The 15,338-nt window shown below is 38.2% G+C and overlaps 1 protein-coding gene across 3 annotated transcripts; it reads right to left on the bottom strand.

Moving 5' to 3' along the window:
* Positions 1-5,477: 5,477 nt before the first annotated feature.
* LOC126600867 (uncharacterized) lies at positions 5,478-9,427 on the bottom strand. 3 transcript variants are annotated; one of them, XR_007615613.1, is made up of 4 exons: positions 8,995-9,427; positions 8,299-8,503; positions 7,791-8,106; positions 5,478-5,690 (listed from the first exon to the last, which is right to left on the bottom strand). XR_007615613.1 is itself a non-coding variant. In XM_050267560.1 (3 exons), the coding sequence occupies exons 2-3, from the start codon at positions 8,164-8,166 to the stop codon at positions 5,629-5,631; spliced, it is 438 nt and encodes a 145-aa protein (XP_050123517.1). In that variant the 5' UTR covers positions 8,167-8,503; positions 8,995-9,427; the 3' UTR covers positions 5,478-5,628. The 3 variants fall into 3 exon arrangements, 2 of the variants coding, with proteins under 2 accessions (XP_050123517.1, XP_050123518.1); XM_050267560.1 differs by having other exon boundaries at positions 7,791-8,503; XM_050267561.1 differs by lacking the exon at positions 8,299-8,503.
* Between the last annotated feature and the right edge of the window lie 5,911 nt (positions 9,428-15,338).

The following is a 15,338-nucleotide window of genomic DNA, read 5'->3' as shown; positions in this document are numbered from 1 at the left end:
ATAACCGTTTGAGTGAATATTTGATAAGTCAGGGTTATGTGAACAACGAACTATGCCCATGCGTGTTCATAAAGAAGTCACATTTCGGATTTGCAATCGTTGTAATTTATGTCGATGACATGAACCTCATTAGGACTCCCGCAGAGCTTGAGGAAATTGCTACACACTTGAAATAGGAATTTGAGATGAATGATCTAGGGAAAACTCGTTACTGTCTTGGCCTGGAGATCGAGCATTGTTCGGATGAAATCCTAGTACATCAATCGAACTACACCCAAAAGGTGTTGCGACGTTTTAATGAGGATGAAGCGAAGCCTTCGAGTACACCCATGGTTGTTCGAACTCTAGATGCTAAACGATATCCCTTCCATCCAAAGGAAGATGCAAACGAGATTTTGAAACCCGAAGTTCCTTACCTAAGTGCAATGGGGGCTTTATTGTACTTAGCTCAATGCACTAAACCCGACATCTCATTCGCTATGAATTTATTGGCTAGATACAGCAATGCGCCCACACGCAGGCACTGGAACGGTGTTAAAGACATTTTTCGCTACCTCAAAGGTACTACGGATTTAGGTTTGTTTTATACCCTTGAATCTCCAAGTGTTGCCGCCCCCTATAGCCTTCAGATTGATTCTCACCTTGTTGGTTATGCAGATGTTGGATATCTGTCTGATCTACATAAAGCACATTCTCAAATGGGTTATGTCTTTACCGTTGGAGACACTGCTATATCTTGGAGGTGTACCAAGCAAACGCGCGACTTCGTTTAACCATGCTGAGATTCTTGCCCTACATGAAGCATCACGTGAGTGCTTTTGGCTGAGAGAAGTTATGGAACATATTCGAAGCACTATTGGTCTTACATCAGTCGTTGACCTTCCTACAACGATCTTTGAAGACAATGCAGCATGTATCGAGTAGTTGAAGAAGGGATACATCAAGAGAGATAACACCAAGCACATAGCGCCGAAGTTCTTTTACTCACACCAGCAGCAGCAACATTAGAACATTGAAGTCAAGCAAATCCGTTCCCAAGACAACCTGGCCGATCTCTTTACCAAGTCATTGCCCAAGTCTACATTTCAGAAGCTCGTCCAAGGAATCGGTATGCGTAGATTATCTGAGTTGAATCGCTTGTAGTTCTCTTATTTAGAAGTTATGTCTAACTCAGGGGGAGTATCTAGAAGCACACTCACATGATCTTAATGTACTCATTTTCCTACAATTAGGAGCATTTTTTCCCACCGGGTTTTTGCTACCTAATGAGGTTTTAAAAAGGCACCCATGCTGCGATGATCATACTCCGTTGAGTTTACTACCTTCGTCCAGTTTGACGTTCGTTTTAGACATTATGCATACTTCTCACTTTTCTCCTTAGTCTATAGGTTTTTCCCATACCTTGGGTTTTACCATAGCGAGGTTTTATGAGTTTTACTACAAATGCATACTTCACTTAAATTTGAGACTCGCGATCACCCGTTGTGCCGATGACTTCATCAACTATTCTACCTTATCTATTAAAGATCTGATGCGATGGTTTGTTGAGTATTTACACATTCAAGGGGGAGTGTTGCAGTCATATTTAGAATATGAATGTGATTGTGTAAATCCTAGGGAATCTGGGAAAGTATCTATTCCTATTAGGATTAGATTACCTATTAAATATTGTAATCCTAAAGGGAAATGTTTTACCCTTCTTACTACTATAAATAAAGGCACAATAGGGTAAATCAAACACACATCACAATTAAATCAATCTCTCTTCTCTCTCAATATTGCCGAACCCCTCTCTCTTTCTCAACCCTAGATCGTTCAATCAAATAGGCCTACAACATAAGTATAATTTTTTTTGTTTTTCAAAAATTGGTCAAAAAGGGTTTATCACAAATTTACCCCAGGATTCCATAAACATTACACTTTGTTTGGATGAGAAAATTTAAGATTACTAAGGGTTTTTTTTTTTTGGACAAATGATATTATATGCACTAAGAGGGAGGGGGATGAGACTTGACCTCACAATGGACTAACAATAATGTGGCTCAGATTCATCTTTAGCAAGAATCGAACCTAAAACCTCTCACTTACAAGTGAAGAGAAATACCAATAGACTGTAGTACTAAGTGGCAGATTACCAAGGAATTTTAAAATGACGGAATTTTATTTTCTAGAATTTGTAAATTTCTTGTTTGGTTAGCCTAAAAGAACAATGGAATTTTAATGTTGAATTTGTTATTTTTAAACTCTCATTCACAAAAATTTAGAAATGACACCTATTTACATGGAATTTGAATTTGGTGGTCCTAAATTTCAATTTTTTTTTATGAGGAAATTCTAAATTTCTATAATTATGAATCCAAACAAGGGAATTGGTGCATGTCAATTTATAAATTATGACTTAAATCCAAGTTTTTTTTTTCTTCATTCAAACAATATGTTAGGGGGTTTGTTCCACAATAGTTTTTTTTTTTTTTTTTGGGGTCCCAATATTTTTTTTTTTGGGTAGATGAATGATGATATTAAAAGAGAACCAAAAGAAGCAACAAACTACAATACAACAATGGCAACAAAGGCCAAGCTAAAACAATTATTCATTTCTTTCCAAATAGCATAGATAACAACTTGGAGGCACAACTTCTTAATGCTAACATCCAACGACTTACACGTCCAATTATTAGCAGCCCAAGTGATAAACTCATGTCAATCCAAAGGAGGAGGATCACAACCACACTTATAAAGCACATGAGACCAAATATTAGCACTATACGGACACTCAAAGAACAAGTGATTGTGAGACTCATTATCAATCAAGAAAAAGAGCAAATAGGCGAAGCATGAGGAGTAAAGACCATCACCCGATCCATAGTAGATAACTTACCCCTTATAGCAAGCCAAAGAATGAAGCTCTGCCTTGGGACATGCTTACCAAACCACAAGAGACTAGCCCATGAGACTTTCGAATGAGACTCCCTAATAACATTCCAAGTAGATGAGGCAGAGTAACTTCCATTGGGTGACAATATCTAAGTAATAGAATCATGCTAAATTGGTTCGGAGAAAGGTGGAACATAGAAACTCGAATTTCCAATAAATCTTTAGAGGAAGAAAAATTCCACCTCCATCCAGAACGATTCTCATCAATAATTTCACTAACCAAAGAATTTGGTTGGAGCCCTGATTCATCAATGATACTAGAAGGGTATCTAAGGGTAAGGGGCCCGAGCATGTGCCAATTGTCAAACCATAAAGAGGTGGAGCGCTATCACGCCCCGAACCCGGGGTCAATAGGAAAAATAACTCCAAATCCGAAACGTGAGATAAAAGCTAACTAATTAAAATAAAACTGAACTAACGGAGTGAAAAATAAAATTCTTCTTATTTAAAATAACTCAATAATTCTTTACAAGGCTAAATAAATAAATACAAATTCTAGCCTCACATCTATTTTGTTTCATCTGGTCTACCCTTTTGACATTTTGGTTAGTAAACCTGCATAAAAATTGAGGGTGAGCTTCAACAGCTCAGTAGGGACATAACCTTACCACAATAAATTGACAATACTAAATTACGTGTTATAATCATGTAATCAAGTACCAAATCATTATCGATAACAATGCATGAATGCAATGCAATACTCTTCATCTTTACTCGTTAATTCATATAGTAAAACACGCGGACCTACATGTCCCATACCGTGCATTCTACCTCTGCAGTGGTGGTTCGAATGTTCTAATATAATTACCCCCTGTAACTCAATCATCTCATTTTCCCTTTTTGTTAGTCATCTTGCCAAAACCTTTTTGTCACCAGTCCCAAATTACCCTTAAAGAATCTGTGCACTGTGGGCTCGCCTGAGACCTGGTACCTGCTAAGAGTTTAGCTCAACTACATAAAAGATCCTTTCCAACTACCCTCATTTCCAATTCTTTCTCACCACTGAAACTCCAACCACATGACCAACTATGAATGATTGTTATGCATTTAACAATCTAAATATTAAGCTACTAATCACACGTTTTAAACTCGCAAGTGCACAAGATCAAACACATAGTATAGAAAGCAAGTACAAGATCATTCCCATGAGGATTGCACTAATATGTATCTAGAGCATGATTTCTAACAATTTAAATTAATTAATTCACAAAAACTAGCAAATATGCACATAAAGGTTTAACAAATAGTTTGAGATGTCTTAAGTTTAAGTAGTAAAACACAATATAAAGAACATAGGCAAATAAAAGTAATTGGCAATAAGGGTTTTGAAAATAATGTTTGAACGGTTAGAACTTTGGTATCCATCTCTAACCTTTTTCGCCTAAGCAACTGATACACACAATGATACAAACAGATTTTTGATGCTTTACGTTTGTTAACCTAGAGGCATGGTATCTACTCCTTAAGCTATTGATTTCCCTGAACAACGAATTAGGCATGGGTGTTTACACTAACTCTTTTCATTCTGAAGTATTTAGCATGGTATCTACTAAGTTGCACTCTGAGAAAGCATAATACAATGGAAATCGACAAACACACGAATCTTAGAACATGGTATCTATTCCGATTATCCGTGATAATGAATTCTAAGAACCGTAACTAGTTCTTTTGTTACTCGGCATAGGTACAAGACTCGATCATCCAAATTTACCCATGTAACAAACTCAATTACAAAGCTATTCTATGGTGATCAATCATAAAATAACTCAATAAGATTGGAATTAAAACTGGAATTAATCACTAAAGCATCAACAAATTGTCTTGTAACAAAAATGTATCGAAAATACTCAAGGAAACATGATTAGGACTTCAACCAAGTCCCAACTATGAAATTTAGTTACGCATAATGTAAATGGGCAGCAAAGACAAACAAAACAGAAAGTAAAAGGAGAAGAAAAAACTCTTCAATGATGAGTTGCGGAATGGTGCCCCGATCCTTCCTCTTTCTCTCTTCTGTCATGGCTGACTCCTCTTTGGTGGCTGCTCTTTTTTTTTTCTTTTTCTTCTAATTGTTTTTTTGCACTGACCTGCCTGCTGCTGTGCTGAAAAGGGATAAAAAAAACCCCCTTTTCATTTGTAATAGCCCAAGGCTTGAATAGCCTTCTTTTCTTAATTCTAATTCAATGGGCTTTAAAGTCCCATCTTATTAGTCTTCTTATTTATTTCCTTACAGACTTTTTAGCTTCTTCCAACTGGTTAAAACTCCTAATAAATAGGAATTTTAATCTTCATTTAATCTGCCACATTGATACACGTTTGTAGAAAATTTTGTATTCGCGTGTAGCCTGACCTTCATGTACTAAAACTGCTATAACTCCCTCTAGAAAAATGATATTCAGGAACCGTAAAATTCTTCAGAAAATAGACATCCTTGGCTTTCCAAACATATATGGTACATCTCCTGGTTCTTCCCGAGTCAATACAGTTTAATCCATGAACTCGACTGCTTTGCACAGCCTGACCTTCATGTACTAAAACTGCTATAACTCCCTCTAGAAAAATGATATTCAGGAACCGTAAAATTCTTCAGAAAATAGACATCCTTGGCTTTCCAAACATATATGGTACATCTCCTGGTTCTTCCCGAGTCAATACAGTTTAATCCATGAACTCGACTGCTTTGCACAGACTGTGCTAATGACATAGGATTATAAAAACCTTTTTTAGCTCCTTTTGCACTCTTTGCTTGTTACAACCTACAAAACACAAATATAATGTAAAATCTATATAGAAGAGTAAAACAAAGGTGTAAACAAGGAAAATTATTAAATATATTATAGCGAATTTATGAGCATAACAATGATTCATAAATACTTTCATTTATCATTCACATATACCATAGTATATTCTCAACCAATAGCATTTCACCAATAATTCCATAACCAATAACAAGTAAACACGCAAGAGCAGTATTTGTCCAATTAGCAACCCATATCACATTAACCAACCAACAAGATCGATAATAATATTGTAATGCTTCATGAAATTTAATAAAGCCAATCTCCGTAAAGGTCTGCCATATTTCCTCTACCTGAACTCCAAAGCATTGCACCAATTCTCTATTACAAGAGTGCACCACCATTGTGATCAATTCCCTACTGTAGGCTGACATCCCAAGTAGGAAGATAAATACGAATATTTCAGCACCCTTCTCTCTGATTCTATTTAATTTCTTAATCCCTTCCTTCTATTTGTCTTCCCTTCTCTCTCTCTAACATATATAATGTGCGTGCACACACACACACACAAACACACACACACACACACACACACATACACGGACATACATGCATGGCTTCCTAGCAGCCAACATATGTTTCCTAAAGTGGTGAATAAAAGAATGAAATGCAACCTCTATTTATAGTAGAAAGGATCGGCCCCCTACAGTGTAAAATATATTATATGTAGGGATACAAATGTAATTGACGAATGGCCAGTTGACAAGTGGGTTTCAAGGTATTGTTGTGCATGGGGTAGATGACTTGGGATTAACACATGTGGCTTTGCCAACAATGGTGGAAGCTGGTGGTGTTAATGGAATCCCTCAAAGCCTCACACCTCATTGTAAATATAACAGCTGTCAAGAAAATGAAGTGCTGCGTGTTGGACTATGAAGGAAGCCATCTAATTGTTGGACACCTCCAAGCAAAATGGGATAGACTTCAATTGCAAGACTACACCTTGCTAATTGTAAGAAACTATCGACTAGAAGTTGACAGCAAAATGCAAAAACTAATATGTAGTATATATATGGAAAAGAAATAAACAATATCATAGTGGTTTCAAAATACCATATGTTCAATATTTTAAAAGTACGGGTTCTCACAAGTGCCCATCACCAATTGACATGAAAGAAGAAGAGTCCAACTAGCCCTTAGAGATGAAGAAATTTCCTCCAATTCCAAGAGCAAATGGAAGGAAAATGGGCATTCCAAAAAGAATTACCTTGAAGTAAATAAGCCTTCACCCTATTAGACATAAATTAGAAACACCAGAAATTAAGCTCCAAATATTGCGGATCATAAGAGCTTTATTCTAACACTGTAATCTCTTTAAGCCAAGGCCCCCTACAGCCTTAGGGAGAAAATTGTCAGACCAAGACACTTTAGCTGCATAACGCCCTAAGCAAGTACCAGACCATAAGAAAGGGCGAAGTCTTCTCTAAACATCTAAAAGGCACTTTTTAGGGTGGATTAGATGTGAGCACCAAAAAACTTGGATACTGGAAAACACAAATTGGATGAGTTGCAATCTCCCAGCAAAAGAGAGAACATTATTCTGCCAGTTTTTAATCCTTGCTTCAGTCTTGTCAATTAAAGGAGAGCAATCACAAAGCCTAAGCTTGGAAGTGATTAGAGGAACTCCTAAGTAACGAACCAGTAAAGATCCTAAGGGAATACTAAGCAATTGCAAAATTTGATGTTTAGAGATGTTATTCATTCCAGCAATAAAAATTTGGCTCTTAGAGGCACTAGCGCGAAGCCCTGAAAGCAATTGAAAATCACATAGAGATTGATAGAGAACCCGAACAGACTCTTCATCCCCAAAGCAGACCATAAGAAGATCATCCTCAAAGCAAAGGTGAGTTAACCTAATTCTCTCACATACCAATGAAACCGAAAAAAAGGAGAGTATCTAACTTCAACATTAATACGACGGGACAACATCTCCATAGCAATGACAAATAAGTAGGGAGACAAGGGATTGAAAGAAATTGATAGCTTCCTACTTGACTTCCTATTCTGAATTGACAATAGACCTATCAACTCTAGTAATAGAAACTAAATGATTCTTACTTCTGTTCTTCGATATAGATTTGAAGAAAAATGAAGAATTTTTATCCCCTGCCTTTAGCCATTGAACTCTAGATTTTTGCCTCAAGAACATTTCCTCCACAATCAAAACCGAAACATAGGCATCATAAATGATTTTTTCTTGTGCTCGCAAAGAGTTGTGAAAAGGGTTAGAGTCCAGAAGCCTTTGGCACATATCTAAATCAGCCTTGGACTTAATAACAACATCATAGACATTTCCAACATGATCCTTGTTGAGGCGCTTGAGCTGTTGCTTAATGAGCTTGAGTTTTTTGCAAACCTGAAATTGTTTAGAGCCCTGCACTATAGTAGACCATACATTAAAAATTGTGGGAATAAAATCATCCCTGTCAGCCATAAAGTTAAAGAATTTAAAAGGAAATTTTCGGTTTCAGAAAGGGAGCCCTAAGTTGACTATCATGGGATAATGATTAAAGATGCTAGCGGGAAAAAAAATTCAGCAGAGCAGTTTGGCAGAGTTTCAGTCCACCTTTCATTCACCAGAACACGATCCAATTTTCTCAAAATACACTCTGAATCATCTCGCTTGTTGCTCCAAGAGTAGAAAATTCCAGTGGCATTGAGATTGTCAAATTCAGTGTTGAAGAGGCAAGAAGCAAAATCTTCCATTACACTGGTGAAGCTTTGAGAACCACCAGCAGTTTCATTACACCTTCTAGTGATATTAAAATATCCTAAAACAATCCAAGGGGAGCTAGAAAAAAAACTAGCAAAGGAAACTAAATTAGACCCAAAGACTCCTCCTCATAACAACGTCATTAGAGGCATAGATGACGGAGGCAAAAAGAACTAGTCCAGGTTCTAAAAGCTTGATGTTACAGTGTATTACTTGATCAGTAGATTCCAACTTGGACACTGAAAGCTTTGAAGGGTTCCAACTAACCCAAATTCTTCCATAATGATGGCGGCAATAGTTATTGATCAAAATCCACTATCTAGAAAAAGAACTGGAGATACCCTCAACATTTCCAGAATTAATCTTAGTTTCCATAAGATACAAAAGCGGGAGCCTTTGTAACTATTGCCTCTCCATAAATGGGGGTAAGGCTAGCCGACATTCACCTCTCCCAGACCTTGCGTAAAGCGGGAGCCTTGTGCACTGGTACGACATTTTTTCCATAAGATACAAAAGATCGAGTTTATGAAAAGCAACCAAATTCCTAACCTCCATATGTTTAGTGGGGCCATTTAGACCATGAATGTTCCAACACCCGATATTGATCATTAGATAGGGCAATAGGCGTGTCGACCTGGGTATCTGTAGCTTTACCCTTCAAAGAGTTTTTTTTTTTCTTCCAAATTTCTATGTTCTTTTCTTTTTCTTTGAATAGGATAAACTAAGCATTGGCAAAGCATCAATATTTTTAACTTGAATTCAATGAGGTCATTAGGATGCCCAGAGTTGCTGTATTGGCCAAGTCATGATCAGAGTCAAATTGTTCCTCCTATACCAAGACAGAAAAAAAGGTTGCTTGACTCTATCGACGGGAGCGAGGGAGCAGAATCAGACCCACTTAGGAGTTTTCGATTATCACAAACTAAAGGATTAGTCACAACAATAGAATCTAATTTCTCTTGAATATCACTATCCAAATTGGGCTTTGAAGCAACACAAACAAACAGTGATAGACATAGAATTCATCGGCTTTGTCACAAGGGCTGGATGAGTATGAGTATCTTGTGATTTGTTAGAGTATTTGCTTCAAGCTTATTGTAGACCATCAAGAAAGGTTGCAACACATTCATTAGTAGAAAATTTAGGGTCCCAAATTAGGTAACCGATTCAGTGTTAGGAGCAGTTCAAATTAATTGGGCATCGGGAATGCTAACGTTCCCCCCAAGGTTCGTATGTTCACTTGGCGCTTATGCAGAGACCTCACCCCCACGAGGGTTAACCTTGTGAGGAAACAAATATCGACAGATCTATCGTGTGTTTTCTGCAACTCCTGTGTCGATTCCACGATTCATCTTTTCAAAGAGTGTCATTTCGCTCTATGCTCTTGGATCAGCTCCCCCCTCTTAACTCTTTGCCAAGACATCTTGAACCAGCATCGGTGATGGACTGATTTTTTGAGCTTGCTACCAACCTTCCAACGACAGCTTCGATGTTGCCTTGGTGGTGGTTTAGGTAAATTGGAAATGCAGGAATGCTAGGTTTTGGAATGAAAAATGCAATCCACCATATTTGGCTGTGGCTTGGGCCATCCCTTGGTGGTAGGAATTCATTAGAATAAACTCTTACTCTTCTGGTCCCTATTCCTCTGTTCCTAGCCCTACTAAATGGTCGCTACGCCCTCAAGGTCGTCTGAAGATGAATTTTGATAGAGCTTGAAATGGGGTTGAGAAAATTGGAGGGGGGCGAGTATCGTGATTAGGGATGATGCAGGAAAATTTGTGGCTGGTTTTTGCAAGAATTTTCAGGATGTTTTCTCTGATGGAATCTAGAGAAAGAGAAATGTAGAGAAAGAAGTAAAAAATATAAATGTGATTGTATTTCACTCAACTATAAGATTACACTTGATGCTTATATATACATTTATGAAAGAACTACTGAACTAACTAAAATAACAGAAAGTTCTAGCTAAGTTTTATCTCTTGCAATACTACCCTTATTATCCCCCCTCAAACTAAACTGAGGTGTGTGAAGTGAAATTTTGTCCTGAAGAAGATGGAATCGAGTCTTGGAAAGGGACTTAGTGCAGATATCAGCAGTCTGAGCTTGAGTACTAATAAAATGGACAAAAATAGCTTTGGAAAGAACTTTTTCACGGATGTAGTGGTAGTCAATTTCCACATGCTTTGTTCAGGCATGAAAGATAAGATTCTTGGCTAAGGATATAGCCGAGATGTTGTCACACCAGATTTGGGGAGGAATGGAAGTTGCAGACCAACATCAACCAAGAGTTTGCAGATCCATGTAATGTTAGCTGCAGTGTTTGCCAAAGACCGGTATTCAGCTTCAATAGAGGATCGTGCTACTGTAGGTTGTTTCTTGGCACTCCAACTGATGAATGAACTGCCCAAAAATATACAAAAACCACATGTGGATCTCCTATCTATGTGACAACTTGCCCAATCTGCGTCGGAGAAGGCAGTGATACGAAGAGAAGTGGAGACTTTAGGAAACCAGAGACCAAGCTTCAGAGTGCCTTTGAGATATCTTAAAATTCGTTTCACAACTTGAAGATGAGATTCTCGATGTTGATGCATAAACTGACATACTAAGTTTACTGCGAAAGAGAGATCCGATCGAGACCAAGTAAGGTACTGTAACCCACAAACCAGGGACCTATACTCAGTAGGATCAGACAACAATAGAGATTCATAATCCAAAGAGGAAGTACTAAGTGGAGTTGCATAGGGCTTGGCACCAATCATATTTGACTTCTTGAGTAAGTCAAGAATATACTTTGTTTGAGAAATAAAAATCCCCGATGATGAATGTTTGACCTCAATGCCCAGAAAATAATGAAGTGGCCTCAAATCTTTGATGGGAAACAAATTACTAAGCTGAGAGATGGTATCCTTGTAGGCTTGAGGTTTTGGACCAATCACTAGTATATCATCAACATATACTAGAATGAAGGCTAAAGCTGGACCCTTTTTAACAAACAAGGAATGATCATTTTTGGAACCAGTGAATCCCAGAGAAGACAGAGCAGTGTATAACTTGTCATACCACGCCCGAAAGGCTTGTTTAAGACCATATAAGGACTTATGCAGGTGACAAACATGATGAGGATGAGTAGAGACTTCAAAACCAGGGGTTGAATCATGAATACAAATTCTGATAGGTTGCCATGTAGAAAGGCATTACTTACATCCAATTGATGAAGAAATCAGTTGAATTGAGCTGCCAGTGTAAGAAGCAATCTGATGGTGACAGGTTTAGCCACAGGACTGAATGTCTTAGTGTAGTCGAGGCCATGTTGCTGGTGAAACCCTTTTGCAACTAACCGAGCCTTGTACCTATCAATTGTCCTATCTGGTTTCCTCTTGATTCTAAAGACCCATTTGCAACCTACCAAATTGTGAGAAGGATGTGGTGGTACAAGAGACCACGTACCAGTGCTACATAATGCATTGTATTCATCTTGCATGGATTGTCTCCAGTGCGGATATTTAGAAGCTTGAAGGTAGGTAGATGAAAGAAAGTCTTGAGATAGGTGAGGTGGAAGTGGATGTTTAATGGCAGTGTAAGCTTTAGGCTTTACAATGCCAGATTTGGACCGGGTTTGCATAGGGTGAAGATTGGTTGATTGGTTGGTTGTTTGGTTAGGTGGTTGGTTAGAGTGTTGAGGAGTGGGAGGGTTGGATGAATAAGGTTTGGTAGATGAAGAAGGTATGGTATAGGAAGAGGGTATGATAGATGCTACAGGGGTTGTGGAGAAGGTTAATGATGTAGGCATAGGATTGAAAAGAGAATATGAAGGCAGAGGCAGAGTTGAAGGGCTTGAGATATGATGAAAATGAAATTGAGTTTCATCAAAGAGAACATGCCGAGAAATATAAACCTTTCGAGTGACAAGATCCATACATTTGTACCCTTTGTGTTGTAAACTATAGCCCAAGAAGACACAAGGTTGACTCTTGGGTTCAAGTTTGGAACTGATATAGGCTTTTAGCCAAGGAAAACATTGGCACCCAAAAATCTTGAGAGAGGTATACTCTGGTGGTTTGTGAAAAAGAGATTCCCATGGAGAACAATGTTGTGTCGTAGGTAGTCTATTGATGAGATATATAGCTGTGGCAAATGCATCAACCCAAAACTCACGAGGAACTTTAGAGGCTACAAGAAGAGTTCGTGCTGTTTCAACCAGGTGGCGATGTTTTCTTTCAGCACATCCGTTTTGTCCCGGAGTATGGGGATAGCTAAGTTGATGAATAATGCCATTATCCCTTAAGAATTTGGAAAACTAAGTACTTAGAAACTCTCCACCAAAATCTGATCTCATAGTAACAATTTTAGTGCACAACATATTCTCAACCATAGACTTGAAATGAGTAAAGACCAAGAAAGCTTCAAATATATATGTAAGTGGAAAGAACCAAGAATACTTTGTATAATCATCAACAAAGATGATGTAATATCGAAAGCCATGTACAGAAACAGTTAGTGAAGTTCCTCATATGTGTGTGTGTATAAGCTCTAGAGGTTTACTTGTAGAATAAGAAACAGAACTAAATGGCAATTTTGAACATTTGCCCATTGCACAGTTGGAACACAAAGGTTTATTTATACCAGTAGAAAACGAAAAACCACAAGAAGATGCAACCTTATTTAGTATCCTAGAAGAGGGATGACCAAGTCTTTGATGCCATATATCCTGAGGTGCTTTGGATGAAGCTTCAAACACATATTGATTGGCAACAATGGAAGTTTGAACCGGATAAAAGCCTTCTTGCACAGGTCCGTTAAAAAGCACCTTCTCCGTAGAAAGATCTTTCACAGTAAAGTGAAAAGGATATAGATGTATTGAGCAATTGTTATCAAGAATGAATTTGTTGGCAGATAACAAATCTTGCTTGAGAGCAGGAACATGTAAAACATTCTTGAGATTAAAACAGTGAGAAGAAGTAGATACATTAGAGGAACCAAGATGAAGTATAGGCAAACCTTTGCCATGTCCAATGTATACTTGTTCAGGACCAGTGTAGGATTCCAGATTTTGCAGCTTTGCATAGGAGTTGGTCATGTGTGAAGATACACCAGAATCAAGCAACCATGAGTGCTGAGGAGTAGAGTTATTAACACATAATGCAGAATGAGAGGATGCGCCAAAGGTAGGATTCAACTGTTGAGGGCATTCAATAGCTTCATGATCAAATTGCTTGCGGATTTGACAAGTGATTCTTCGCCCAGAATTAGCATAGCCGGAATTGTTGAATCGAGAATTACGATTGGTATTATACCTCTGATTATTGGAGCGATTGAAACCGGTGCGCTGATTGTTGTTTCTGAAATTTCCGCGATTTTAAGAGTTTCTAGGGTTTGAAAAATTGCGATCAGAACCACAACCTGAAGGAGGAGTGGAGGTAGAGAAATGTTGAGCAACGTAGGCTTGAGACATTGGCGGTTCAGAAGGTAGAGGCAGAATTCCAGTGGAAGTGTGAAATGCCTGAATTGGTGCAGATGTGAATTTCTTGCCATTTTCAATCTGGATTTCTTTGCTCAGTAAAAGACCATGAATCTCATCAATAGTTATGGATCCAATGCCAAATTGAATCGCATCAACAAAGGAATCAAACTCAGGAGACAGTTCGTGAAGAATCACAGAGATCAAGTCAGAATCATCAATTGGAGCTCCAGCACTGGCTAAAGCATCAACAATTTCTTCGATTCGCTGAAGATACGAAGCGGCAGAAGCATCACCTTTGGTTATAGAACGAAGTCGAGATCAGAGTTCATGGATGTGAGACTGTGACGCCGTCGCGAGTCTTGATTCGAGTTTAGCCTAGAGTTCTCAAGATGAAGACACTCCAACAGTATAAGGAATCAAAGAGTCGAAGAGAGAGTTGAATTTATCCAAATCAAAATATTCTGATCATTTTCCTACCAATTAACAAAAGCCGGATTCAACGTTGAGGTACGATTTCCAGAAGAATCGCACAGATATTTGGACGGAGCCACCTGAGATCCATCAATTATGCCGGTGAGGTTGTACCGCCGGAAGATCGGAGCAAATATAGTGCTCCAGGTAAGGTAATTAGTAGTAGTGAGTTTAATCGGCACCATAGAACCAATGTTTTGAATCGTAATGGATGAAGGAGAGGAAGCAACAGAGGAATTAGCCGGAGAAACAATATCAGGGGAAAGAGATGAAGAGTCTGCCATGGAGAAACAATGACGGTTAAGGTTTGTATGAAGAGGCGGTGCAGAAGCGGTTAGGATCGGGAGAGTCGGTAGACAAATGGCGATGAAACCATGATAGAATCTAGAGAGAGAGAAATGTAGAGAGAGAAGTAAAAAATGTGATTGTATTTCACTCAACTATAAGATTACACTTATGCTTATATATACATTTTTGAAAGAACTACTGAACTAACTAAAATAACAGAAAGTTCTAGCTAAGTTTTATCTCTTGCAATACTACCCTTATTATTCTCCCCCATCAGTCAAAGGCTTTGCCTCTTAGAGATGGTGTGGTTTGAGCGGCGTCAAGGGGTTTCCACAACACTATCATTGAAGGAGATTCGCTGGGTGCTATTTCTGTTTCTTCTCGTAATTTGTCTTCCATTGGCAACATTATAGAAGATTCTAAGTTTTGGCTTCCTACAATCATTGAAGGATTTTGTACCCATATTTGTCGTCAAGCCAACACCATGGCTCATCGTATGCCTCGTTATAGTTTGAGTATTGAGGATAAAAGTGAACGAATCGATTGCCCTCCGTCTTTAATCAATGACCCCTTTTTTTAGGACCTTATGTAACTGGTTGTACTTTTTTAAGATTGATCATATTTTTGTAATCCTTTGTTGGTTTTTGAAGTGACTTGACTTTTGCCCCTA

This window comes from Malus sylvestris, chromosome 14 (genome assembly GCF_916048215.2).
Source record: "Malus sylvestris chromosome 14, drMalSylv7.2, whole genome shotgun sequence".
NCBI classification, from domain to species: Eukaryota; Viridiplantae; Streptophyta; class Magnoliopsida; order Rosales; family Rosaceae; genus Malus; species Malus sylvestris.
Note: the sequence above shows the minus strand (reverse complement) of the source record. Positions and strands in the feature narration are given on the sequence as shown.